The 23,990-nt window shown below is 40.6% G+C and overlaps 1 protein-coding gene across 1 annotated transcript in view; it reads left to right on the top strand.

Moving 5' to 3' along the window:
• Positions 1 to 5,941: 5,941 nt before the first annotated feature.
• The window catches only part of CREB5 (cAMP responsive element binding protein 5), a 216,468-nt gene continuing 198,419 nt past the window's right edge, over positions 5,942 to 23,990 (top strand). The window contains exons 1-4 of the mRNA XM_074150389.1: positions 5,942 to 5,953; positions 10,209 to 10,280; positions 13,378 to 13,471; positions 22,899 to 23,020. Of these exons, the coding sequence (XP_074006490.1) occupies positions 5,942 to 5,953; positions 10,209 to 10,280; positions 13,378 to 13,471; positions 22,899 to 23,020 (300 nt within the window). The remainder of the gene's footprint in view (positions 5,954 to 10,208; positions 10,281 to 13,377; positions 13,472 to 22,898; positions 23,021 to 23,990) is intronic.

Below are 23,990 nucleotides of genomic sequence, written 5' to 3'. Positions count from 1 at the left end.
TGTGCCTCTGGCCTGCATAATCCGGGGGGGGGGAGGGCTTCAGTGCTGTGCCTGCCTTCCCCCCTGCATCGCTTTCCTCTCCTGGCGTGTTTGGCTCCAGGCCTCGGTAAGGGCTTCTGATTTCGGAGCCCTGGGGTGGGCTCTGCCTGCAGCAGGGCATCATTTGTTGATGATGCCTGCACTGGACATGTCCCATGATTACGATGTCACTTCAGGTACTCCAGGTGACTGAGGCTAAAATACCTTCCACCTCCTCCTGCCCTCCCCAAAGGCTTTGACTAACTTTTGTGAATTGTTCTGGTCCATAGTTTTAACAGTTTTGATAAGATGAAAGCCTCCAGTCTGACAAAAAAAAAAAAAATCTCCAAGAAGGAGCTGGTTGTAACGCGTAAGTGGACCTCTAAAATACAGAAACTCTTGTTTTAGTATCTGCAGCTTCTCTACGTGCATCTTTTTTTTTTTTTTTTCCTGAGTTACTAGTTAGTTCAAGCAAATCCTTGCTTAGTGCTTTACTTGCATATTGGCTTTTTAAAGTCAATTGCACTGTGCTCTATTCAATGCAAATAGTAAGGATGATTTAGAAACAGCTTTTTAACCCGGTCCCAAAACTCAAAACCTCTTATTTTAATGAAGGTATTTTAACAGTAGGATGGCTCCATCTTTGTATTCCTAAAGACATATGGATAAGGCTAAATCCAAATGAAACGTACCCAAAATAGGTTGTTATGCTGCTGTCAGTAAAACTTGTTATGTGATGGTGAGAAACAGTGTCTGAATGTAAGGTATATGTATTGGAGGTTGCCTGTAGCTTTGCACATATAAAGTTTAAAGTGCTGCAAATCAGCCTGCCCTTGATTTGTCAGGGCTGAAAAGAACAGTTTTTAATGTCTAAGACTCTCTAGCGCTGAGTTCTGCCTGAGGGGACGTGCGGGCTGCCAGTGTTCTCAGCAGAGATTTGTTACCCCAGAGGATTTTATCTTATACTAAGAACAGCGAAAACTGAAGGTTTGATTCAAGATTTTTTTGGTCATTTTGAAGAGAGAGAAGTTCCCAATTAAAAAAAATCTTTAAAAATTGTAATTAAAAATTGGGGAAAGTTAATTATTAATGGTTTGTAGCTGATTTATTAATGGCCTCATTTTTCTACGTAATGAAAGTCTTAAGTTGTCTTGTATGTTAACTATGAAGCCAAAAAAAAGTAAAAAGTGAGATTGCCCTTAATTTAAAATTATTTTAAATATACAGAATTGCAGAGTCTTATCCATAAAATGTATAAAGTTGGTTTACAGAGTTCTGGCTTGGGGATTATTTTATATAATAAACCAGAAGAAAAATTTGGGCTGGCAGAATTTTCAAAGCTCATGTTAAAGCCCCTAACTGCTTCTGGTATGAAAGTCAGCTAAGCAGCCTTGTGTTGTTGTTTCCCCCAGGATATCTTTTATGCTTTCTTTTTTTTTTTTTTCCTTCCTTCCCTTTGGAAATCTAAGTGTTTATTTGCATGCAAGGTAGGTGAATTCTTTTATCTATTTGTGTATCGTAAACCAAAGCAATTAGCATACTGCAGTTACAGTACACTTAAAAAACAAAACAACCCTTCAAAACCTTCAGTCAATATTATTCCTGGAGGGAAAACTCTTAATTAAATTGTATGCAAACTACAACAATAGGCAAAGTTGTTTGGTGTTTAGTAATAACTGTTGGGGGCGGGGGGAAGAGTGAAAAAAGTGAGTGTATCAGAGAGCTTTGCATGCCATTAACCTAAGGATAGAAATGAGGTCAGCCTTTGAAGGGACAGACAACACACTTATCTGCCAACATTGGAAAGTCCCAAAAGATTAGCTTATTTGCCAGATGTTACTGGGAGTTCATCATTGACACCCTTTGCTTCATGGGCTTCAGCTCTCACCACAGTTGCAGTTGCCTTTTCTGCCCTTTGCAGGCTTCCTGGAGATCTTCTCCAGTGCATAACACTTGAATTTTTTCCTTGAAGTAGGGTTTTTTTTTTTTGTTTCACAGCAATAGGCATGATGAACCATCTTAACTCGTGAAGATGATCTGAAGACTCTTTGTTTTTCTTTCATACACCCACGATAATGCTCTTGGCATAGGAATCACTGATGTGAAGCATAGCGACTTACTACAGCTCTGGGAATGGGGCTGTGTTTGTGAAGGGGTTTGTAGAAGAGAGAGGACCCACCTCACTTAATACTATTAACCTTTGGGAGATGAGTGAAAGTTGGGGCAGACTGTCTGACAGGCTAAGCATCTTCTATTCTTTTTTATCTCTTTGCCTGGAAAATAGCTATAGATACAATTTTAAGCAGACTGTTCTTACGTTTTTAACAACTTGGTAGGGCATCAAATATTGCACTGTAGTGCTGTTAAGCGTGTAACCCACTAAAAATTAGTAATGAGAGAATGAAAGAGAGTGGGTGCTAGTAGATCCATGTTAATCATGACTGTAAGAGGCTGGAATGGCGTTCTCTGCATGTATCTTCTCCTTTAAATCTTTCAAGAGTTTGGCAGTAAATATTGATTTCAGCTAATGGTGGTTTTAACTTCTGTGTGCACATTCTGTGCCCCGAGGGACTGTGTCCCAAACTGGCAGAAGCCAAGACTTGCTTGTAAAGAATAGAGCAAATATGTTTTTCCTTTAAAATGCTAGCTGTTAGTGATTGTCTCTTGAAGCAAGATTCCCGGGGCTTGTGTTACTGCAGTTTTGCAGTTTCCCCACCTCCCTTTGTGCAGAACAATATGTGAGATGGACAGTGGCTTACACAAAGGCAGATGTTATCATTACATACCACAGGGCATCCAATCTAAGAAGTCTGAGGGTTGAAGCTGTTGAGATAGTAGAGAGTCCTTTTGCAGCAGATGATTGAAAGCATCTGTTTGAGTCCTGCTCTAACACAGCCTTCCTACTTTCTTTCCATTGACTATCCCAAGACCCTTAAGTCTAACTTAACCTTCTAACATGAGCACTGAAGTCGAATGCCTGATGATACAGAGCCAGAATACTCATTTGTGTTGAGATAAACGTGAAATACCGATGCTGTTTGACTGCCCATAGACACTTGGTGTTCTCCCTAACGTTTGGCATGTTGAGTCCATAGACCTGGGTACTGGTTTTATTTCAGTAGGTCAGGGTTAGCTGTGGAATTTTCAGCACCAAAAAGGTAAGAGAAAAATTGCACGTAGGGAAAATGGAGAAGTGATACAGGTGTTGTCTCTGTTTGCCAGTGGGCAAAACGTTCATTGTCGAACAGTGCCTTTTCCTTGCATTGCTTGACTTTGTGGTTATATTGCTACAGCTTGTGCTGCTGCTGCTGCACGTTCTGTGAAGCAAACCTCTGTGCTGTCAGCGAGGTTACAGTCTGGTCTCTTGTGTCGTTTCAGACTTGCAGCTTGGGAAAGCAGGTATTAGGGTTGTTCTGCAAATGCCATCAGTGGGGGGCAGTTGCAGAGCTACAAGCCTGGGACGCTTCCAGGTGAGGCCGGCTGTGTTTGGCCAATCACAGAGTGCAAAAGAACCACGTTATTCCTCAAAGTGTTTTTCCAGAGTTGAAGTAATAGCCATCTTTCCCTATAAAGATCTGATTCCTCCTATAGAATATTTCTGTGCTGAGATAACTTTCATGAGCTGTTTTCAAAAGTGCTGGGGTTTTGGTTTTTTTTTTTTTTTGTTGTTTTAAATTCACTCTTCACCTCCATTCTCCTATTTCCTTTTTTTTTTGTCTTCTATTGCCTGTGCTTGGCAACTCCATGGCCTTTTCTGTAAAACAGCAAATCCTTTTGCTCTATACCGGGTAAATCCATGATGGGTTTCCTATACTGAAATGGAGAGCCCAAGAAATGTAATCGTCGAGACTCGTGCATTTTCACTGGACTTGAGATCCAGCTCATCCAGTGTAGAGGACAAATTGTGTCCTCTACCAAATACTCTGCCTTGCATGGATGATATTCAGTGTTGGGCTCTCACACGGCTGTTAATGTGGGAAGGCAGTAGGTCTATTCCTACTTTCTATTTTGAGTTCCTTTTTCAGAGGTACCCTTTTATTCTCTTCCTCTTCCTCAGCCCAGTCCTCAGGGGTTTGCAGTCCTCACTTCCACTTTCTTTCTCTTTTCCATTGCCACTGGTGGCTCCTTGCTCCCAGCCCCTTTGGGGTTCTTCTTCCCCTCCCCCCCCCCCCCCCCCCTCCTTAATTCCAGAGTTTTACAAACTTCATTGTTTCCCTTTTGAAATTTCCTATCTTTGCCCCTTATTTTTTTTTTTTTTTAGTTATCGTCAGTTCTGCTCTTCCTCTCTTGAGAAGAAAGCAGCTCTGCATAAGCAGAAGAAAGGCAGGAGGCAGCTATTTGGTTTTCCTTGATAACAGAAGCAGTGTTTTTCAGCGAGGGAGCAAAAACTCTTCTCTCTCAGCTGACCTGGAGGTGAGAGTGGGTATACCTGGAAGAGAGAGGTGGGACAAAACCTTAGCACTGCTGGGGAGCCTTCCCAGCACTGGATTTTGTTCAGAGAGGCAGTAAGCAAACCCAGTGGCCATTTAAAACGAACTGGGGTGCTTGGCAGCGTGAAACAAGAATCTTTTTGGTACTCCATTCTCAGATGATCCTGAAGCATGGCGGTGGCCAGTGACTTCACATGTGGCAAGGGGCTAACTGCTAGCGAGGTACCCCCCCACCCCCACCCCGTGCCACACAGGGGGTGCTTGCTGCTGGGCGGCAGCGCTGCCAGCCACGGGGAAAGGACTGAAGGCTCCTTGCTGTTGAGGCAATTCACACATCAACCGCTTTTTGAGAGCGCTCGGCTCTGCCTGAAGATTTATGGGGCTCTCTTCTTTTAAAACAAATGAATAAAGGCCCAAGCTGAGTGTTTTTCCACATATAAATGTCAGAAACGCAGTCACAAAAACCTCACTGGAGTACCAGTGAGGGCTTGAGCCCCAGCTCAAATGTGCATCACATTAAAGCCTTCTTGGGGACTCCAGACACAAATTGCTTTCCAGCATCCAGAACCATTTGGAAATGCTTTAATCCTGAAACGAGGGGGTTTCTAATGGAAATGCTGACAGACCCTCGGTTGTAGCAGCCGAAGCAGGCAGGGCCGTGATAATGAGCCCTGTATGTGTGCATGTGGAAAGCATGATGCTGTTTCAGAAAACAAGCGCTTCCACCGAACAGCCCGTGCCGACGAAAAACACCATGCACCGCTTCGGCGCAAAGATACCTAAAATTGGCTTTGCTCATTGGCAAGGATATATTTGGAACAACTGTGGGCATTAACCCTGTGTGTACTACACTTCCAAAACCAACAAGTCTTCATAGCATTTGGAATAACACTGTCATTATCTGTAAATTGTGCTCTACTGAGTAGCCACGACTAGCAGTTTAAAATGCTGCGTACACCGAGGGGGTTCTTTAGGATTCACAAGTGCACCATAACCATGTCTCCTCTCAGTTTTTACACATTGTGGCCGTGACCCTAAAAAATAGGTGATGCTTCGTTTATCGCTCGTGCCTCTGCATACCGCTGCTAACGCTAGCGACTGAGTATTCTGTACTTGTATTTGGAAATCACAGTGACCTTGGTCACACCAGGCTGAAGAAACCTGTCTTGCAAGCATGTGCCCAGGTGATTAATTTCAACAAACAGGTTGCTTATAAGAGTGTAATTACTCACTCGTGCAAATGGCAGGGTGGGTGCACTGACCTGTATTAGACACATTGTAGTATACACCTCCCCATCAGTTCTTTTTCACTGTTAATCAGAGACTGAAAACCTTGCAACATTTAGACAGCTTGAGGTTGAAGGCTGAAATGTCACTTTTAAAAGAGGGTTAAAAAGGTCGCGCAGCTGCAAATAATAATAGCCCAATGAAAATCAGATTCTTACTGCAGCCCACTTCAAGAATAACATTGAAACAGGAAACAAGTCTGCTTGATGTTTTTACCAGTAAGGCAATAAGATTACTGCTGAGCTTAAAAAGGGGGAGAGAGAGACAGAAAGGAGCACGCTTTCTTGGTGTGAGTTGTTAGAACTATTTTTCTGATTCAGAAAGGATGATCATAGGGCTCTGCAAAATCTCCTTGAGGAGCCTGAGGACGCTGCTGAGAGGGGATGTAGTTTGTTGCTGTGTTCTGAGGGTGGGTTTTTTTTTTTCATTTGTTTGCTTTTTATTTCTTTGTTATGTTCTTGCATTCCCCGCTGTGGACTTCAGTTTTATTAATAATAATAAATGTTTAGAAGTATCTTATGCAGAAATCAAGGAATAGAAGAAAATCTTGGCTTGCTGCAGAACTTACTTGTTTCTCTTCCATGTGACATGGTTTGGAGAAGTCTTTCTATGTTTCTTCTGTATTTTCATTTATTTATTTTTCTAATTAGAACACCTTAACCTCTCTTAAGCAGAGTGATATTTCAGGAGAATGGCAGGCTACAACAGCGTAGCAGATTTCCTCACTTACATATTCTGCCAATAAGGCCCTTTACGTGGTCACAATAGGGCAATAAATGCTGACAGATGTTGTTAACATGTCTATTAAAATTCAGCCCCCTTTTCTGCTGCATAATGCACTCATGTCTATTTCTAATAATATCAGAACTAATGCTGACATATCAATATTAGTGCTCGCTTATATTTATAATCCTTGTTTGTTTCTTCGAAGAGGTCACAAAGTGGCAATAAATTTAGCTGTTGATAACAGAAGTAGAAAATTCAGGCCTGAGCAATTTTTTAACTGTTTAGTCATCGTAGATTTTCCTGGTATTCTTCATGCGTGTTAATTGTGGCAGTCATATGTAATACTATGAAAGGTGCACCAGTGTAACTTGAATTGTTAAGATCCCAAAGGTTAATAAGCACTTTTAATTTAGATGGAAAGGTTGCTGTGATTTATTTTTATTAGGTGAAGTCAAAATGTTGCCGTTGGTTGCGTTATTTCCTTCGTGTTTGCTGAACCACCTGCACGCACTGTGGAAAAAGGCGACTTGGGTTGTGTGGCCCAGCAGCACACACGAGCCATGTGAAGCGAATTGTGTGCCAGGGGCTGTGTACGACTGTCTATGTCCTGAACCGAAGGACAGGAGATACCGTGCAAACTGTGCTGTGTACAACACAAGAAAAACCACCCACCGCGGTTGCTGAGAGCTCCCATCCTGCTGCAAACCTGGGGCGAGATCCTGTGTTGCTTGTGCATCTGCAGCTCTTGCGGAGTTCAGCAGGAATGGGGGATGCAGGAGGTTCACACTTTGAGCCCAGGTTTTCAGCTGCTTGTTTCTGGGCAACATTCAAGCATAAAGCTTGAATTTCTGCCATGAGATAGCCAAGCACTGAACACCCTCTCAAAAATTGTAGGTAATGGGCAGCTTCTTTCAGTCATTTACTATTGTAAGAGCATCTATAGTATTACAGTCTCAACCGAGGTGATAGCATCACATGTAAATACGAATTCTGCATGGTGCATATTGTCTTGAGGGTATTGTACTATCTGGTAACATGTTATATGTGTCAAGTTATGCTAGACAGTATCCTGGAGGGCACATGATATAGCCATTCTGGTTTTTTTTTATTTTTTATGAAGTGTAGTGTCTGAGAAGAGTGATTCTTGTGGGAACCAGCGGTTGCTTGTACACTTGTGGTAAATGACTAGATGTTGCATCTGACATCTTTTCAAAGCACTGAGAATAAAAACCAAGTCCATGTTTTCCTGCAGTCGATCCCCATATTCAGGATTCTTCTGGTCCTCATCGAGTATGTTATTCTGGTGCTTAAGCTGTGCTTATCTATCTGGTAACCTTAAGAATCCTTTAATTGTATCAGAGCATGTACTGATGGATTTAGGGACTAAAGCTCAAGCTCAGGGTGGGGAGGGCAGTTTTAGACTTGCAATACGCAATAAGAAAACAAACTCCGAATAATTCCTGGTAATGTTTTGAAATTCACTTGGACACTTGGGACCAGAATTGTTACTCTCTTGTTTTCTTTAACTGAGTCTCATCTGTTGTTCTGCTATTGAAAATGCAGTTGTCACTCTCCCCTGAGGAGGGGAGAAAAGGGTAACAGAAACCTTTGGCAGTGCTTCAGTTGCAGGAGAGATAATTGAGATATCAGATAAAGCCTTTTATTATCCACACATAGCTGCTTTTTTTTTTTTTAACTTTCTGTGAAAAGGTCTTTAGGAAAGACAACATCCTCGGGTCACATCCCATAAATAGGGGTGGATTTAAAAATCAAACTTAGCTGGAGGTTTTGGTTTTGTTTTTGTGGGGGTTTGTTTGTTTAGTCAGTTATCTCTCTGCTGCTTGTTTCTTTCAGACAGGATAGCGTAATTCAGAACCTTTTTATTGCTTCACCTCTGAAGAGCTTGTCTATGCACAGTCTGGAACCGAAATAACTGAAATTAGAAGTAATTTAACACCTTTAGTTATTTTAGTATGAGTCTTTATCTGAACATACTCTTTCATTTCTGATTATGAGTATTCTATTTCAGTTTAACATAGCTGTAAGTTAAATCAAAACAGGATATGAATAATCTTAAAGGAGTAAATTAGGTACAGTTTTAGTTATTTCGGTTCTGGCCTTGTGTAGGTAGATGGGTTAGTCCTGCGTTAGGGTCTTTCTTGACACCTGATTGTATTTGGTGCAATAGATCACTTGTCTCAGGCCAGATGTTGGTAGGGATGTCCATGTCAAGAAAATCAGTTGATGCTAATTATCACCTTTATGGGGTAGTGTCCTTGTGGAGGTTAGAGGGCAAATAAAAATATAAATTCTTCACTTCTGGATGCTTTTTCTGGGAGTCAGTGGAGTCAGGCAAAGGGTGCCTTTTTTTCTTTTTTTTTTTTTTTTTAGGTCACAAGTAGGAGAATGTTCTGTCAGGCTGATGTCCACCAGAATGAATTTTAATTAAAAAGAAAAAGCTATCATCCAGAAGTTTTGGGGTTTTTTTTTTGAGAACTTAGGGCACTGAAAATAATTGCTTTGAGCACAGGTCTGGCTGATGTTCAGGTTAACGGTGTGAGTATTGTTTGCAGGGGTTGGTAGCAACTCTTCTGAGAATAAAGCTTTTCTAACAACAAGTGTAAGCGTGGTAAAGATATTCCTGATAACAGGAAGCAATGAATCGTAGTTTTGAAAAATGTCAACAAGATTGATTAATTTTAGCACTTGTTGTTCTGCAGGTTTTTGTAGTTTTAAAATAAAAGTCTGCTTCTCCACCAAGATATTTATCTTTGTTTTATGAAAAAATTACACAAACACAACTCGGCTATTTGTCTAAGCAGGGCTGCAGTGAGGCTCAATTTTAAGGGATTTGAGGCATAATGTAAGCAGAAGTCATGTGTTGTGCTTTAAGCTGGGTCAGCTACTATATTCTACCGTGTAATGCGAGTTGTACCAACAGGCTCATGACGTTTCCGAAATAAGTGACTTATTTTATGTCCTAGAATGTTACTAAAAAAACCCTATTTTTGTTGATACTGGTCAGGGACACTGCTGTAATATTGACCCAAATTCAGCTGGGTTAGTGCATTCTGAGGGTGAATGTTTCCTCCTTCAGCTTTATTCAAGACCTGGGAGCTCTCCCCTAGGCTTCAGTTCAAGGTTACGGGACTGCAGCTGCTCTGGGGAAGCTGCAGGTTTAGAGAAAACTTCACTTTTCAAGCTCCTGAGGATCTAGTTGACCTTTTAAAAGGTGGGGATGCACAATTATCTTCTGTGTATCGAGAGCATGTATGTAATGCATTTAAGTTATTAGTATCGAACAATGTGGATGAAGAACTTCAAAAAGTGGATTCTTTCTCAGAAGTAACCTAGACGTCTGGTTTTAATGTTGTTCAGCAGGAACTGAAGGAGGAAAGGTAAAAACCCTTAATTCGAGATATTTCTGAGCAGACACGGTCTTATCTAATAACAACACTGAACATATGCTTTTTTCTGAGGCAGATTTCTGCTGTGAAAGCTTAATGGGTTTTTTTTTCTTCCTTCAAAGAAATATGTGCTCAGGAAGGAGTAATAAGAACTTAGACTGTAGGGAGCCTGCTGGATATTAGTAAATTTAGTACTCTGAGGATGAAAACTTTGGTCTGTTTTGGGAGTTTGAAATAAAAGCACAAACCGTGACGATGGTATGTTGCATGTATGTGTGAAGTTTAGACCGTGTATATTCATAGGTTCCCTTTCTTTCCCCCTCCCCCTTTTAACATGTAGATTTATGAGGAATCAAAGATGAACTTGGAGCAGGAGAGGCCTTTTGTCTGCAGTGCCCCAGGCTGCTCACAGGTGAGTGGAGTCAGCGGTGATATTAATTGGGTCCTCAGCACTAGCTCTGGCTTGTATAATGCCTCCTGATATATTAACGCACTTCTAATAATAATATGTGTTGGTGTTTTTTTTTTCTTAAGTCCTCTTCCCCCTTCAGTTCCCTCTTCACCCCACAAGATATTATTACAAAATATTCAAAGTAAATACAGCAGCCAGTCAAAAGTGAGCTGGTAAAAGTGCTTCTCAAGCTGCTTCTGTGCCTTCCCTCATCTCCAAGCCTAATGTTTCAAGCCAGGTTTTGCAAATTCCTTTAGTGGCTAGCAAGAGAGGACACACTAGGCAGGACTCATTAGTCTGTCTTCTGGTTAGATGTACAATGGAATATATTATGTTCCTATTGGATGTGATAACCCTACTGATTTTTTTTTTAATACTTATATACAATGATATCTTATTAGCTTTTTTTAATCTTTGAGACATCTTTCTAATAAATATTCTCTATAGAAGATGCAGCCTGTAGATAAATTCTGCCCCAGGATGTACATTTGGGATTCCTCTTGACTGATGATCTGCCATGTGTCTCTGAGGGTATAATCTGACCTGTAACATTAGATGTTTAATGATCTTATAAAACCTGAAGGAGGATTTTACCTGCTAAGATTTTGAATTGGGATTTATGTGTTTTTTCAATGATTTTGCAGTGGCGAGGGAAGTTCCCCTCCTATGCAGTGATGAGGGAAGTTCCACATGTGGTGCTTCTGACCCTAATTCGGTTTAATGACAAGAGTTTGGGAGTAAAATCTTCAGGCAAGGGCACATTTTTGGCTTTTGCCACAGGCTTCCTGTTTTAAGTGATTTAGCTTACCCTTTACCAGAGTCCTCCTCTCTTAATGAGGGTAACGTGTCTCTGCTTTAACTGTATGTTGGGAGTTTTCAGCAGGCTAATATTTTTACAACGTTTTTACTTCTGGTGGAACGATGGGTGACTATTACTGGAGTTGACTTTGCCAAGAGCTGAGATAAGGAAAGGAGGAAGCCTGAGGTCTGGGTAACAACTGGCCGAGCAGCTTTGCTGTTTCACTAGGGGTGTCAGAGTGCATCTTTTGGTTTGTCCCTCTGATTGAGGATTTGTCACCTTAGATCTCCCCATGCAGAGTTAAACTTTCACCATTCCATCACAGATGTAGAATAAGAGTATCTGGGTTTTATAGTGAAGTTATATTTACCTTTTTGTTGAGTCTTAAAACTAACTTCCACTCAAATCAGTGGACTTGAGTGTTTTCATCTCAGCTATGAAATAGTTTCCTCAATAGAGGAGAAGCTGATCCAAATAAGCTCATTTAGGTTTTCAGAGAGCAGGTTTGGTTGTATGCTGGTACAGTTTGGAAAGACAAGCAATGTAGGTGTGACTTCACGTTAAAAAAACATTTAATTTCCCATTTCAAAACATGGCCTCCATTTATTGGAAATGAGGACTTGACAGAAGTGCATAGCGTAGCGCTGCTATCCAGCTAAGCTGTCCGGGGACTGGCTTCTCTAGCAGCCAGTGCAGATGTGGATTGAGGGCTGAGGGAGTTGACCTTCTGCACAAGGAAGCAAGTAGACTTAGGAAAAGGACAGTGAAGTCTGGGTTGGAGGAATAGCTTCTCCTCAGTTGTCCTGTGCCCTCTTTAAGCTGGCTGATTCCACCCTGAAGACAGAGTGTGGTGTCCATGAAGGAAAATCCATTTCCACAAGAACAAAATGTGGTGGCTTTTTTTTTCCCCTCACAATTTCAGCAAGCAAGGTCTTTCACATATTCCCTTTGTTCTTAATATAAATTTCTAGTCCTGCATTTCTTCCAGATGAGTAAGCAATGAACCAGGATTTCACAGTGAGGAAAAGGTCTTTGGGATTTCTTTTTTTTTTTTTTTCCAGAGAATTCATTCCCATTATTTATGCTGCTTTGTCTATGGGCTTAGGGAGATTCTCAGAAGGTGTAACATACTGCAGCTATTTATACTATAGCCACAAGCAAAGTCACTTAGCCAAGAATATACTGTGCTGAAAGCATTAAGTCACTTTAACTCTGTTGTTGCCAGTTTTTTTTACAGTCTCCTATGTACCTGTTGCTTTAAAAAGCTGCTTTTAAATTTATTTTTTTTTTCCTCAAGCTCTGGTGATACAACTTTTGGCCTTTGCTAGTCCTGAAATGACCCTGCTAAAACTATTACAGTCTTTGTAGCAAAGGTCTGTGTATGCACCTTCTGATAAAGGAAACTTAACAGAACCAGCCTGCTCTTAGAGCCCAAGTGTGCAAGTGCTTGAACATTTATTCAAGCTTGTCTCTTCTTTGCCTATACAGAAGAACCTATTTGTTGTAGAAGTCTGTTACCAGGCTGTAAAACAAACTCAGCACGCCTATTAGTTTCTTACAAAGCACATCTCTCCACCTTCTCTGCTTGACAAAGGAAAAGAATTTAATTTAATATCATAAAGGGTCATAAATTGTTGTTATATGCTGAGCACCATTGCACTGCCACTTTGAATCAAGTCAAAGTTACAGAGGTTTCCAAAATTATGCATTTTGCCTGAATACTTTTGGGTAGAGAAAGGCTGGCTTATTTGATTATTTTTGTTGCTGTTCAGCAGATACGGGCTGCAGAAAGACACAAAAGCAGAAAAATCCGGTAAAGTGATTTAAGATATGCTGCATTGCTTTGCATTTGCCGTGGGCTAAGAGCATACACAACAGCAGTTATCGCAGATCCTCAGGCACGTGGTGACTTGTGAGGCTGTGGTAGCTGGAGCGGGTGTCTGAGACCCTTAAAATCCAAAACTTGGTCTGACGCTTTTTCAGGCAAATGCATGACACCTTGCGGTTTGCAGCCCCAGAGAGGACTGCAGCAAATATGTTTCCGAGTAGAGTACAGCTATTTGTTACTCATACTTACTTGCATTTTCAAATATTTTGTTTCCTGTGCCATTTGGACACATTTCTAGCTGGATACAATTCTTTCTCTCTCTCATTTTTGAAATTCTGTCCAATGCCAAAAGTTTATTAGAGAATTAAATTCTTCTTTTTTTTTTTTTTCCTTTCTCTCTCTTCCTCTCTCTTTCTGTGTTTGCCTGACAGCGTTTTCCAACAGAGGATCATCTGATGATTCACAGGCACAAACATGAAATGACTTTGAAGTTTCCTTCAATAAAAACAGATAATATGTTATCAGGTAAGAAGACACAAATTCAAGAGTCAAGATAACTATTCAGATGATGTTGAAAGCATGACTCCTATTGGAAAGCTACTGGCAAAATACCTCCAAGATCGGTTTTAAAAAGCCCCAGCTCCAATTAAATAACAAATAGAGATGGAATAAGCTAGATTGCATATATTTGAACAAAAAGTTACCATTCTTATGCCTTCCTGCAGGTTTGGCATGAGAGGGAGAGAAATTGTTGAACCTCGGCCATGCTGGCAGCTCTATCGTTGACTCCCGTGTCAACATGCCAGTGAAATATAGACACTTAAGAGCATGTCACCTGGGACCCCAGCCGCGAGTGTGTTAATGAAGTGCATTTGTACTGTTCCTATAAGACTCACTATTTAAGTCTGACAGGCTCACTTCAGCAACTGTGGCAGGCCACATCGTGTGAGCCACCTTTATGGTGGCTCAAGATCTGCCCACTGTAAATAGCCGTAACCAGAAAGGTAATATCTAGTGGGTAATATCCAGTACTCTTTCCCCCTAAAGGTAACCATCTCTCTCTGCGCTTCCTCTGTCATACACAGAGATTGTTCCATATTATGTGCAATTACATCCTTTAGTTTCTTATGTAGTTTTTTTGTACTCTTGTCTGAGCATATCGATGACTTGCTGGCATTCAATGAGTGCTGAGCAAGGTCAAGCTAGCCTTAATCTTACCACTTCTCTCCTCTCCTATTCCCTTTCCTATTATATATTCCTTGGGCTACAGTAATGGATTATTAAGAATAATATCATGAGGATTTTTCTGGTTTCAAAGTAATTGTAGAAAAAAAAACTTTGAAACTGTGTGTGTGGATGCTAACCAGTGTTTGATATTTATCTTTTGAAATTGACTTCTTCAAGGTAAATTTTGCCATTTTAGGTGCAAATATATTATGATTAAAGGGTCTCCAGCAGACTACCTCTTTTATCGATAAACCATTTCCAATTTTATGAAAATCATCATTGGGTAACAATTGCTTGCAAATACTTGATTGAGGCTTTTTTTTTTTGTTCTTTTGGGACTTCAGGTACCAGGTGAGAAATGAGACAGACCTTGTCCCAAATAGAATTTATTTTCCTCTTACACTTGAAAATGCTATCGTGGACTAAGCTTAGAAATGAACAGTACACAACATGTTGAAGAATAGGGCTTGTAAAGTGCCTGCACACCAGCTATGCCCACAGAATCCTGTGCTTGCAAGCACAAGTGAGAAAATGCTGCTCTTGCACTTGGTCGTGTCCTCAAGCAGTGAAACTGCTCGAAGGCACCTGTACTGTGGGCACATTCACCCTGTGAAAGTGCTGGCTTTTGTTAGAACTTTCTGTTTGGCAAGACTTTTACTCGAGGGCAGTTTCTAAGGAGTGTATTCTGTCATCAGGAGTCCCCTGAGTAGAGCAGCTCTGTTTGTTTGGTAACTTCTGTGAGATAGCTGTCCTGCTACTTCCCGTGGGTTGCTTTCCCAAGCAAAATGCTCTGACTGACTTCCACACTACCACCAGTAGTGGGGACCCTAGACCTCCAGTTATCCAACTAAATACACAGAAATGCAGAATTTTGTGGCCAGAAAGGCTCCAAGATTGTTTCTGAGCGATATATTCTTTGCTCTTTGTGGGTGATGATTCTCTCTAGTAATAAAAGAGTAAAAAGCTGCACACGTTCTCAAAGACAGTGGCAAATGTGCCTGACCGTAATGGTCTGGCAACCTGGTTCTGCTCTGTATGATTTTTTCTGTTTGTGTGTTTGGTGGATTTGTTTGGCATTTTGAAATCCTTAGTTTGGAAGCATCATAGATCATCTACTCTCTGCAGGGAGACATTGAAAAATAGTTGTTTCATTACCCACCTAAACCCTGGGGAAATCTAAATACCTTAAAGTTTAAGATGTTTTATTCTTAGATTTCATAATGAAAAATTAATGATATATGGGGAAAAGAGACAGACTTTTCTCTTAGACATTTGTCTTTGTCTTCCTTTTTTTTTTTTTTGCATTTTTGCTTATTTGACTTTTTTTTTAATTGTTTCTGTCATCAGTAGGTTCAAAGAATTGCAGCAGCAATTGCCCTATAATAAGCCAGGTGCAGTGTTAGTATGCATTTTTTTCCCTCTTTTTATTAAGGTGGCTAGATGTCAGACTTTCTCCTTTTTTCCAGTATGTTGTATATTACCTTTTAATGTGTTCTATTTGAATCCATTCATTATTAGTAATTAGTCATGCAAAGTAATGGACTGTATGCTTTCAGGTAGCCATTAGAATTATCTTTGATTCCAGAGACAGCTAATGCCCAGTCTAGGGTCAGTATAATATCAGTAATATTTAACACACACGAAGCATGGCTTCTATAAACTCTTATTGGAGGTAGGCACTAAAACTGAGGGGCTGCTGGTCTTGTACCAGTACAACATCTTAGAAACTAAGCAAAATAGGACTTGGGAAGTAGGAACTTGTTTCTTGTGTGAAATTTGTGCTGTGTTCTGAAATATCAATTTGTAAGTAAGAGGTAAAGTTATGTTATACGGTGTTATGTAGGTGGTGGGGACAGTGTTTAATCGACAAGGTTCTGTGACCTGATGGAAATTATTGGTGCTGTGCTGGTTTGTGTAGCCAAGAGTTTCCTGGTTCTCAACTAGCTCCACTATATTTGCTTAAATTTTTTGATGCTGACTGAAGAAGGACAAGTCTTGTTAAAGCCACTGACTCCTGAACTAATTCAGAAACTCCAGGTACACACGTACACTAAGTTGCTTTATGTTCTCTGACTGTATAAATGGAAGGGAAATTCACTAAATGCATTGCATGAAAATGCAACCGATCCTTTCGTTGGATAATTTGACATTCATTTAAAAAGACAGAAAAAGACTGTAATGTCATTTGTTCCTTTACGTGTATGTATTTTATTTTTGTTTGTTAGAAAGCCTTGTTGTGAGTATGGGTAGAGAGGCATTGACAGTTTCGATTTCCATCTTTTTTAGCCAAAAAAGAGCTGTTTGAGATAACAAAGAATATCTTGTGTAAGTTTTGCATGGTAGTCATCATTGCAGGAAACTTTGAAGTTAGGTTGACTGAAATAGATTTCACCTCTGCTGTTGTGCTAACTAAACATTGTGTTGCTTTGAAACTGAAGTTTGTTGTGTATCAAAGCTTTTTGTTGTTTCAACACCAAAATATTAATGTCAGTGGGACAGATTGTTTCCTCCAAGTAAGGACTGAAATCGGTGAGGAACTTTGAACTTTGGGAGTTGAGAACACTGAGATTCCTGTGGTATCAAAGTTGGGAAGGAGTGACAATTTACTGTCATTGGACAGGAGGAAGTCCTTCCAAAACTGCTGCTAGCAGGTACAGGAGAGGCAAGGATTACCTTTATAGAAACCTTTTTTCTTTCTGATTCTATTTACTGAAATCAAATCATCTAGAATTTTTGGTGGTAAAGCCCACTGTGAAGACAGAAACAGTCTCCTCTAGATGAAAAAGGGTATGTGCTAAAGGGTAGTGCAAATGTATTGCTTTTCACAGGTAATGCCTGTGTCAATGAGGTAATTTCTGGCATCCTTGATTGGCTTAATTTTTTTTTCTCCTTGTGTTTTACACAGGAAGGTTTATCTAGGCATGAATTTTGTGGAGTGCAAAATGATTTGATATAAGGAAAAATAATTTTGTTTGATTTCTTGTTCGCTTCTTTGTCCCTTGCATTACCAAATAATGAAATGAAAAGTTTTCTAAAATTCAACTGGTCAGGTTCTGAGCTACCAGATGAGATTATAGATGTGTTGTACCCAGCGTATGTTCGCCCACAGAAAGTACAACCAGGGCTCTTGAACAGTGAATCTGTAAGCAGTAAAGTTCCTGGGAGCCCTTGCCTGTGAGCTCCTGGGTGAGAGCTGGGTACACCTCTTCCTCCTCTTCTCTTCCATCACCTGCTTGAGGTGTCGTGATTTTGAGCTTCTTGGTGCACTTGGGCAGTAATCAACCAAATCACTGGAGAAACCTTCTTGAATTTCTCAGGACATTCCTCTTTCCTTGTGGTGCTTGATGGGCAGCCCGACAAATTTCAGTGCTAGCCTAATTACTCTGACTTTGTTATCATTGTGTGAAAGTATAACATGGGTAAGTGTATAACTTCAACAGAGCCCACAGCTGAACAAGCTAAATGCCTGTTATTACTGCACATCAGACTAAACATATTTTTTAAAAAAAGAAAGTTGAAGAATCAAGTTACACACTTTGGAGCTGTGCTATTAGATATCTCTTACTGAATCTGAATTTGTGTCTCTTTTTTTTTTTTTTTTTAAATGAAAGCTTGTTTCACATAACTGTCCTTTGGATCTCCAATCTTTTGTTGATTTATATCACGCTTTAAAGTTTTCATTTGTGCTTTGCAGGATGAATCTGTAGGATCCAAGGTAGTTGTACAAAGTGCATTCAAATAAACTCTCTATGTGGCAAGCTACTGTTGCATTTCCTGGGCTGTTGTTTTGAAACCAATATACTGAGATGGAGTGTACCTTTCTGAGACTATTATTTCAGTAATTACAAAAAAAAAAATTTAAACCAATCAACAACAAAATTTGCGTAGCCAAACATAATGAATATATATTGGGATCTTTTTACTGAAGGCTTTAAATTTTCCCATTTGCCTTATAGCATATACTTTTCAATTAGTCTGGAGAATTGGGCATCACTTCAGACATTGAGGACAGGTTTTCAAAATGGTCGGCAGCAAAAATATATTCAGTATGTCAGCTTCTGGTCATAATCTTCTGAAGTCCTCTCCTGTAAGATACAGTGGTTGACTTGGGATCTGCACTGTTGAGATCATTTGATCTTGCTCTGGGGCTCTTATGTTGTCCACTTACATTTTTGAGGTTTATTTAAACTTAATGTTTATTGCAGCCTTTCTGGCCATGACTGTCATTGGAGAAGTTGATTATTCACCTGAGTAACAGGCTGAACAAAATGTTTATTGCCTAGTCTGAAGCTTGACAGTTTCTGTGTTCACCCTGGTGGTAAAGGCGAGATGGAAATAACTTCTTAAGTAATTGTCAGAAGACACAAGTTCACCTGTGAAGTGGCAGTTGGCTAGAGGTGGATGCCTCAAAGCATAGTAAACTAGTTCTGGTAGCAGTTGGGGATGGAAAGATTTTTGTATGTTGAACAACGGGACTGGGTTGGGACGGCTGGTCAGTATAATAGCCAGATATCCAGGGTTAACTCAGACAGACCTGTATCCCAAGCCACCCAGTTCAAGATACAACTTGGGCCATTAAAGTCCTGGGCTGTACATGCTGACAGCTTCCTACAGTAACGTGTGTCCTCGGCAGGAATGCTGAGAGCAGTGCTAGCTCTGTCTGAGTTTTGGTCCAGATGGGTCTGGCACATCCAGTTGCTGAAGTACAACAAATCAGAGCCCTTTTCTTAGTGAGCCTGCAATAGCTGTGGGTGCTGGTGATAGCAACAAAAGGTTTGTTTGTACCAACAGGGAACACTGAGGTCAGGCACAAGCTGTTGGAACTATTAATGCATTTTTAAGTGCTGAGAATTAGGAATATTTTATTAATTCTGGGAGACCTGAATGTGCAACTTATGCTAGGGTGTCCTTTGTGATATCATTCCCAATTGAAACACAAGGGCTTGCCTCATCTAGGTAAAAGAATTACTGTGGTATCGAGAGTCATCTCTTCTACTAGTTTGCCCACCTCCTCAGGGAGAACTGGTGTTTTGCAGGGGCAAAATAGGTGCTTGCCTCAGGAGCAAAGAAAGCTCACTAGACTTGGTAGCCCCAAAGTCCTGAAACCAGTGAGTGCAGTGTATGTGCAATGTAACTACTGCACTATGTAAAGTCTCAATTGAGACCCCACCTGGAGTACTGTGTCCAGCTCTGGAGTCCTCAACACAGGAAGGACATGGACCTGTTGGATCGAGTCAAGCAAAGGGCCACGAAGAGGATCAGAGGGCTGGAGCACCTCTCCTATTCAGAAAGGCTGAGAGAGTTGGGGTTGTTCAGCCCAAGGAGAAGAGAAGGCTCTGGGGAGACCTTATAGTGGCCTGCCAATACCTAAAGGGGGCCTACAGGAGAGATGGGGAGGGACTCTTTATCAGGGAGTGGAACAATAGGACGAGGGGTAATGGTTTTAAACTGAAAGAGGGGGATATTTAGATATGAGGAAGAAATTCTTTACTGTGAGGGTGGTGAGGCACTGGAACAGGTTGCCCAGAGAAGTTGTGGATGCCCCATCCCTGGAAGAGTTCAAGGCCAGGCTGGATGGGGCTTTGAGCCACCTGGTCCAGTGGGAGGTGTCCCTGCCCATGGCAGGGGGGTTGGGACTCGATGATCTTTAAGGTCCCTTCCAACCCAAACCATTCTATGATTTTTAGATCTGGATCTTTATCAGTTCTGCTCTCGTACAAACACAGTGGTTTCATGGACTTCTGGTTTCTGTGAATGTTGAAAGATGAACTGTTGTAACTTAGAAAGGCAGCTCTTGTTTTACATCCCACTGAGCTGGTCCCCAGAAAGTCTGAGGATGGAATTTAGGGGGGGATTGGTCCTGTCTTGTCCCCTGCCCCTGATTCTTGCTGGTCTGACTTCTGGATCATGGAAACTACAGTAACTGTATGGGAAGACTGAGGTAGTCATTTAAGATCACTGTGTTAATGTGTAGGTGGTGTAAATAGTGTCATTAATCTATCAGCTTTGATGCTTAAGATAATTAATTGGAAAGGTCAACTGTAGGCAACACAATGCATGTGATTATCTCAAGCTGCTTGTGGTGCAGAAGATACGCTTTCAGCATATGTGGAGAAAGGCCAATGAGACCTTTGTGCTTTTGAAGTCACGTTCTTGCTCTGGGTTGCTTGTTTTCACTGTTAAAATTGATTTACTTCATTGAGATAACTTGTATTTTTGTGTGTGTCTAACAGTCATGGAATAGATACTGAACAGATCGGGAACTTCAGCTGCAAGTGCCTGATCACCACCTTGTTACCCATTAAGTTGCCTCTGACCTTACGTAGCCTGTTGTAGTAACGTCTGTTTTCTGGATCAGCTGTGTACCTTGACAAAAAATAATGACACTGTATCCGTGTTAGTGTATTCTCTTCTGCCCTGCCTCCCAAACTCTGGGCTCAAGGATCTCTGAAAAAAACTTAGGATTTTTTATTTTAGTGAAAGTGCTGCCACCAACTTTTTTATGAAACCCTAGTTTTTCTTGCTGGTCATGAAAATGATACCTTGCTTATTTGATAGGGATATACCACTTCTGAAAAGAAAACACTTCCTGTATTTGTTTCTCACTCAAATACTAACATACCCTTTATGTCCAGGAAGGCTTGGCAATGATTATCTTTGTTTTTCTACAAAGCAATTGTGTTGTTCACTAAAGTAATATTTAAGCCTTTTTGGAAGTAAAATCTACTTCTGCTTTGTAGTGTTCTTCATTTTCAGTACAAGTTCCAGTCCAAGGGCCAAAGACAACCCTGGCATAAATCTACTGAGTTCAGTGAAGTTACTCTGGAGATTGGTTTGGCGCTACTTATTTAGGATATGGACCTGTAAAGTGCTGAGCGTCTTCAGCTCCCATCTGTGTCAGCACCTCATTGACTCCTTGTGCTGAGTTCTTGCAAGATTCTTGGAAAGTCTTATGTTTCTGACTCTGGTAATACAGGAGTTAGCTGTGAAAACTAATAGATAAATATGTGTGCCTTCTCAAACACTTGAGTTTTGTTTCCTTTAAGCTCATAAGTGTGATGCTCAAGCCAAAAGAAATAGATCAGACTTTTAACATTAAGGACTTGCTTTTTATGTTTCATCAATACGTTCCATCAGGAATATAAATGCGAAGGAGCGTGTTTGCCCTTGGATTACTTCAGAAGGCCAAACCTGTAGGACCACACCTTATACAAGTGGAAATTGGCTTCAGCTGGTTTTGTAATGGAAGACTCTGATCCTCCCTCTTAGTTTCCAAGTGGAAACTGTATTTCTTTTTGTTTGCATTCATTCTGTGCTGCCTTTTGTTTATGGGTTGCTGTGTGTTTCTGTCCTGATCATGTAAAGTTATTTGTGTCTGGTGACTGTTCCCTGTAAGGGGGAAATATTAGAACTTGACCCAGCTTATCTAGGTGCAAGAAACCAAAATTTTCTTCCAGAACTCACTAAAGTGGGAAGCTTTTTTTCTGAGGTCAGAATTGGCCCAATATGGGCAACTGGGATTAGTATGACAGAGTTTTCATTTTTTAAAGAATGAATTTCAAACAATAGGGTAGTTGTCAATGACTATGCAGAAGATTATTTTTGAAGAGTGAGTCTAATCTTTCCATAAAATTAGGTACTACAAAGCAGCTTGAGCTGGAATGGGGGCTTGGGAAGAAGAAGATAATACAGAAGAGAGGATTTAAAAATTTTTTTCTTTTAATATGTGTAAAGCTGATAGAACCATATGGATTCTCCTCTGCTTTTGCTAATATGGTTCTGTATTGTAATTTTGAGTGGGAGATGGGGAAGCTGAGGTGGAATCGTTAAGAGTTCACCTCAGAATGAGTGGAGGTGCCTCATAAATGCCCTTTGAGGAGTACTTTGTTCCGAAGCTTGGGCTTGATTTTTTACTTCCTGAAGAAAGACTAGCCAAGGTCACCTCTGAAACTACTGTCCACAGGGCAATTTAGCTAGTGTGTCTTGTGGGCTTTTCAAAAAGGCATCTGAAAATGTTGTACCTTCTTGAGTCCCTCCTGCCTATGGCATTAAAGAGAATCCCAAATTATTTCTGAGAGGGCCAAAAAAATTCCCTAGAGGTGAAAGCATGCATTAAAAATCTTTTGACTCCAAATGTCATGTTTTATATGTATTATCAAAACTTCTGGGTATAAAACAAATAAGGATGATTCTTTGGGGTCAAATTTTAACATTTCATATCTTTTCTAAATGTCATTCAAAAATTGTGTTAGAAGCAGAACTTCTTGCTGTGGCTAACTTCATGGGTTTTGCAAAGTATGTGTATGATTGAGGTGGTTTTCAAGCACTTGAAGGCGTTGACTAGTGTGTATCTACAGCAGCTACCTGCATGCTGCAGTGTAAGTGTGTATTATCACATGTACTGTGTGTTGTTCTGCATGCACTTGTTATTGGGGATTTATAGACAGTTATAGCGACCATCTGCACAGGTGGAAGATATGCACTTGTGTCACGTGCTCTTGTGAAAACCTGGCTTGTTGTCTTTCTGGTGGAATGATGACTGCTGCCTGTTTTCGGACACTGTTGGCAAGCACTGACTGCCTGCAGTCCATAGTGTCAAAATTCAGTGATGTGTAGTTTGTTTTTAATGATGGTGTGGTAGGAGCAGGAAGGCATGGAGAGGTGAGCTAGGACTTCTCTTTTCCTGACAGACTATTTAATTCTCCTTCTCTTATCATATTCTCAGATCAGACTCCTACGCCAACACGCTTTCTGAAGAACTGTGAGGAAGTGGGCCTCTTCAACGACATCGATTGCTCCCTAGAGCACGAGTTTAGAAAGGCACAAGAAGAAGAGAATAACAAAAGGGTGAGTGTGAGCACACTGAGCCTTTCCTCCCCTTTTGCTTCCTTGAAACATTAAAGGACTCTGTGAAAGCAGATTGAGCTCTCGTACCTAGTAGTAACTTTTTGGTTAGAAACTAGATGGCACTATAAGTTGTGACATGTTTTTTCAACTATTGAAACAGTTAACAAAATTAAAAACCCCAAACCAACAAAAAAACAGCATTAAATTTCCAAAAGTGTGTAACTGTGTTTGCCAGGATTTGATTCCAAGTCTCTGCTTTTAAGTAAACTATAACACAAACCACACACCTCTTGAGGGAGAAGCTTGGGAAAATTTTATCATCTTTGAAGTGAGGATTGCGAACTTGCTCAAATACATTACAGGGAAATGTGGATTATGAAGGGGCATTTACTTAAAAAGAAAAAAAAAAAAAGGCAAAAAGTTTTGCTCTTTCCTGCGCAACGCTATGGGCCCCTGGATTTATTTGTCATCATTGCCAGCTTTATTGTGTTTCTGTATTTCTCATAAAGTGTTCATGTTGAAGGGGGAAACTTTAACTTGTAGTACCTAGTAGATAACATATCCTATTTCCAATTAGTATTCTTTTAGTCTCAGCATTTCTAAGTTTTGGTCGAATTATATAGGCCACTTTGTATGGAGTTAAGTGTGCTCCTGTGCCCAAAGGTTGCTAGAGTGTTTTGAGGGATCCTAAGGAGCTGTTAAAATTTTCAAGGAATTGTAAAAGAGCTTAATACACGATGGAGGCCAGCAAGAGGTAATGCATGAAATTTTAACTTTTCAAATGAGATCCAAAGTTCTGGTTGCTTCTGAGAACTAAAACACACGAGTAATATGGGGCTTCCTACAGGAGCATATTGCTCCCTGCAGCCCTCCAACAACCTGCCCAATGCCTTCCCTTTACAACGTTCCCTTTTGTGCCTCTGTTTTCCCCTCTCCCATTTCTACAGCTCTTGGAAATTCTTGTTTAATG

Source organism: Numenius arquata, chromosome 7, assembly GCF_964106895.1.
Source record: "Numenius arquata chromosome 7, bNumArq3.hap1.1, whole genome shotgun sequence".
NCBI lineage: Eukaryota > Metazoa > Chordata > Aves > Charadriiformes > Scolopacidae > Numenius > Numenius arquata.
The sequence above is the reverse complement of the archived record's forward strand: the minus strand, read 5'-3'. Positions and strand labels throughout refer to the sequence as shown.